This window comes from Thunnus maccoyii, chromosome 15, assembly GCF_910596095.1.
Source record: "Thunnus maccoyii chromosome 15, fThuMac1.1, whole genome shotgun sequence".
NCBI lineage: Eukaryota > Metazoa > Chordata > Actinopteri > Scombriformes > Scombridae > Thunnus > Thunnus maccoyii.
In genome coordinates, this window is record NC_056547.1 from 27,293,853 (window position 1) to 27,298,426 (window position 4,574).

The window sequence follows — 4,574 nt, forward strand, 5'->3', positions numbered from 1 at the left end:
ATGAGCTAAAAGAAGCTAAAAGGCTTCATAGAGCTGAGTGGAACTGCAGAGTTGGGTGATAATGTCTGTGGGTTCATCCCTCTGAGTGAAACCTCTCACATTACACACAATCATTTGATCCATTGTTGATATAAAATGATTGGTTGGCACAGCTTTAATTAAAGTGTAGCTGAGGAATGATTGAGAGAAGAATAAGAACTCATAGTCAGTGACTATACTTTTGTTGAATTTATTTTACTACTCTGCATCTCAGCTAAACTTCACAGCCAGACAAATTCACATCTGCCTGTGTTCTGGAGGTGGAGGGGATTCCAGTGCCAGATCTGGGGCTCTGCTGTTGTGAGCTGGCCTGACATATGGACTTCCCACAGGAGGTCGGACAGGGCTGGCTGCTGAGCTTGGGCTTGATGAAGAACTCCTGGGTGGAGTGGTCCTCTGCTGTTCCTGTAATGAGGCTATGATGTGGTACAGTGGAGTAATGAGCTGGCGTAGCCTGTGGATATCAGTCCTAGATGTACGCAGGCACTTTTCCAGCTGCTGCACTTTTCCAATCCACATCTTGAACACACACACATACACATAGCATGTCAGCACTTGAAATATATTTGTCATTTTGATACAAATATGTATTTTGTATATAATAACAATAATAGTCATGGACTTTCTTACATGTTTGGACCACTCCAGGATGACAGAGTTAGCCAGGGGCCCCTCGACACTCCCATCCCGCCTCATGTACACCTTCCCTTGGTCAGTCTGATAGAGGGTTGGCTCATTGAAAGCTGGAGGTGCACTGAAAGTGAGGCACAGCACTTTGACGCAGTGTTCCTCCACCCCAGGTTTTACCACAGGTAGGAACCTCAGGCTGTACTGGTGGGGAAGGAGAGGAGGATGGATGAGCCTCACACTCCTGTCCACCTGCAGGCGAGTCTTGTCCTCCTCTTCATGGCTGAAGTACAGACCACGAACCATTCCGCTGTCATTCACCCCGACCACCAGACTGCCTCCCCCGCTGTTCAGGAAGGCACTTGCGTAGACACAAACGTGTTGGCAGAAATTATGCTGCATGTAACTTCCTGAAGGAAGGAAGTTTCATGTTTATGTTTGGTTCTGTCTCTGACCCCCATGGTCTTCATCACCTTTTAACTTACTTAAAATTGAATGGAGTGCATGACACAATCATCACTTGCAACATTTTTTTTTTCTAAGACAGCAATTTAGTGAATTTTAAAAACTCAATAGGACAGGAATAAGTTGAGCAAATTCAATTTAACTATTAAATAATGCACAGCTGCAAATACATTTATACAGAGCGCTAATGAACAAATCATTCACAAATGTAAACACACAATATCAATCAGTAATATTCATGCTGTAGATTTTCTCTTTCCAGCTTCTCAAATGTGAGGATGTGACACCCCTCATATTTTCTAACGTTGTTAATTGAATATTTCTAAGTTTTTAAGACTGTTGGTCAGAAAAAAACGAGGCATTTGAAGACATCAGCTTGGTCTTTGGGAAATTGTGATCATCATTTTTCACTATTGTCTGACATTTTCCAGCCCCATCTACCACCCAAGGCCTAACAATTTTAACAGGATATAACTTGTCAGCTGTTGTAATATTACCTCCACCGACTTTGAACTCAATGTTGCGGGTCTCATTGCCAATGTGAGCCCCATAGTAGAGCCACTGGCAAGTGGTGATGTCCTGTTCACTAATAGACTGGGTGTCATAGAGAGAAGGAACAAAATAGACTGGGTCAGTGAAGCAGGTCAGTGAAGTGTCATATTGTTACAAACTGAAATCATTACAATCATATAGTGGATTCATCTCTATGTCATCAAGGTCATTGGTAGAGGCCGTTTGGAAGCCAGTACCAATATCAATACATGAAATAAATGTATATGAGCTAATATTCATACATACAGTAACAAAAAATACATAACATAAAACATTTTGTGATAAATATATGTCTGAGTAAATATATTTTACGGTTGAACAAAACACTTTATGACAGTAATATAAATTTTGAACACTAAACATCACTAAAATTATTTTAAATTATTAATAAAAACATAAAATTCTATAAAAGATTAAGAAGAATTGAGAAGTCAAATATTCATAAAAATGCAGCCACTAAAATATTTCTTGCTGTTTACAATTTTTGTTTTTTTTGCATTTGTGCCAACATTCACACTCATATCTATTTATGTGTGACACAATATCAGCTGATGTTATTAGCCTGTCAATGTATCCTTCCAGCTCTAGTGATTCTTAGTGACTCTGATCTCACCTGTGGTGATGTTATCTGTTGACCAGTCTGGATTTGATCTGCACTGTTGCTGCTTTGCTGTGTGCTCTGTGGCTGAAGGGTGGAACGCCCAGAGCGTCTCTTCTTTTTAGGCCGTTTGGAGCCCCTCAGTCTCATTTTCCCTTTAAAGCCAAAACGTTTCCATGTCCAGGCACGATTGGCTCTGTTCCTTTTACTTTTCTTAGCTCTACTGGCAACTGTTGAGTGAACAGATTGGTTTGATTGTAGCAGACTGGTCCTAACATGAGCTGATGTGGAAGGAGTCGAGGAGGCAGAGGTCTGTACATCACTCCTCGTACCTGGGTTCATCCTCCTGCTCCACTTGCAGGGTTCTGGGCTTTTGTGTCGCTGATGCATTATGCTGTGAATAACAAAAAAGCTGCTTGACAATACAGCATAACAATAACTTGGAAAGCTCTGTATTTTACAGGTCGCCACATGTGAGTTTTTAGACAAACAGTAAGTTGTCTGGAAGTCTAGAAGCTTATTGTGTGTGATTCAGCATAAGATACACAGTGTGAGATGATAATAAGGGGGCGTCAGTGTGCTAAATAGATAAATGAACACGAGGAGGCTTGATAAATCATCAAGTCAAGGCTGATCAAAACAATGATCAATCAAAGCCACGAGGCATGGCGAGGGAGCAGTGCTGGCACTAGGCTGATGATGACAAAGTTTATGAGTGTGTGCAGCTATACAGCAATGTACAGTTGAGCATCTTACCTTTTCCTGCTACGCTGGTGAAAGTCAACCTGTTAGTGTCCCTCTAAACTGTGGATGATCATTTTGAACAGAAAAAGCAATTTTTACACACAATATGTGTATTGTTGGAAACATCATCTGTATTAACATCATATACTAACAAGAAGCTATTAGATAATGTGTACAGCACAAAAAAATGGGGAAAAAAGTGTGTAGTTACCCTTTAAGGTGGGTCTTCTTGTTTTAAGGAGGACCACAATATACTAAAGCAAAATGTATTTAAAACATTTGTTATTTCAGTTGCTACAGTGTTTGAATGATGCATATTCCAACGTAAATTTGCAAATTAAATTAAAAAAAAAACAATTTGTGTTTAGATTTGTGTATTCCAAGAGAGGAGGTTGGTTTCCAGACATAGATATAAAAGATGCAACGTGTCATAATGACCTGCCATTCTGGGATGGAACCATATGGCAGCCATCTTTCCTGGGTCCAGTTTCCAAACTTGCTGGAATTGGAACCTATGGTGACAGAGGCTTATGTTGCCTTTATAATCCTTGTGTATTTCTACTAATACACCAATACTGTTTTTTATTAAAAGTAATGAGTGTAAGACAGCTGTGCCTACTTAATATGTAAGAACTGTCTTTGGTATTCTGAATGACTAATATACTACATTAAACAATATCTTATGTTGAAATCCTAAATAAAATTCAGTATTATGCCCTGTATTGACAGGCAATTACAATCATAAACACAAGAGAGAAGCTACTGTAATATATTAATATATTGATTAATTTCATAAATTATACTTAAGGAAAGCTCTCTCTCTCTCTCTCTCTCTCTCTCTCTCTCTCTCTCTCTCTCTCTCTCTCTCTCTCTCTCTGTCACACACTCACACACACATACACACACACACACATACATGGCAAATACTTCCTGTTTTGCTGTTTTGTTTTGTTTTTTCTTGGTTAACAGGCATGGGGTTTGTTTTGATAATAAGAGGAGAGGCTGAAGAATCTTGCTAACTGTAAATAAGGAGTTATTTTTGTTGATAAAGCAAGTTTTGCCTTCAGCAGAACTCCTGATGGACTCCTCGCAATTGTCTATTATGCTCATCACATAAAAATACGGATATTAAATTTATGATGATAATGCGGACAAATTGCAGGAATTTTGCAAAATTGCAAGCTTGTATGTTTACTTTACAGTTGACTGACAGCTGCTTAGTGGTCAAATGTTAGGGTAATATTGATACCTTTGTTATAACTATGTTAGTTATCTTTATTCTCTCGTGTTGTTTTGAATGTTTTTGGCTTTCATTTGATTGATAAGGTATTAAAAAAAGGGTAGGACGAGAAAAGTTCTTTACTTCATCCTACGCCCTTTTCGAACACTGAATGGTTATTATTGTTTACTGAAAGTTTGCTGTTATTTTTATTTGTTTTGTTTTGCTGCCTATATATTTTATTTTGTCATTTTAACATATTTGAAATAAAAAAATAATCATTCAATCAATAACATTACTAAACGTTATCTCTGACCTCTAAGTTAGCAT

General features: G+C 38.5%; 1 protein-coding gene across 2 annotated transcripts; it reads right to left on the minus strand.

Annotated features, from left to right (window-relative positions):
• Positions 1-213: 213 nt before the first annotated feature.
• LOC121913315 (schlafen-like protein 1) lies at positions 214-3,344 on the minus strand. Of its 2 annotated transcripts, XM_042436000.1 has the most exons (7): positions 3,237-3,344; positions 3,038-3,085; positions 2,614-2,675; positions 2,297-2,511; positions 1,629-1,725; positions 670-1,076; positions 214-558 (listed from the first exon to the last, which is right to left on the minus strand). In XM_042436000.1, the coding sequence occupies exons 3-7, from the start codon at positions 2,669-2,671 to the stop codon at positions 277-279; spliced, it is 1,059 nt and encodes a 352-aa protein (XP_042291934.1). In that variant the 5' UTR covers positions 2,672-2,675; positions 3,038-3,085; positions 3,237-3,344; the 3' UTR covers positions 214-276. The 2 variants fall into 2 exon arrangements, with proteins under 2 accessions (XP_042291934.1, XP_042291933.1); XM_042435999.1 differs by having other exon boundaries at positions 2,297-2,675.
• Positions 3,345-4,574: the final 1,230 nt, after the last annotated feature.

What these genes read in the sequence shown, in the direction of transcription:
- LOC121913315 (XM_042435999.1), bottom strand. Translation starts at nt 2,671, where the DNA reads ATGCATCAGCGACACAAAAGCCCAGAACCCTGCAAGTGGAGCAGGAGG. An exon ending in TGAGTTCAAAGTCGGTGGAG is followed by an intron (nt 1,077 to 1,628) that starts GTAATATTACAA and finishes TCCTTCCTTCAG; the next exon opens with GAAGTTACATGCAGCATAAT. An exon ending in TCCTGGAGTGGTCCAAACAT is followed by an intron (nt 559 to 669) that starts GTAAGAAAGTCC and finishes TGTGTGTTCAAG; the next exon opens with ATGTGGATTGGAAAAGTGCA.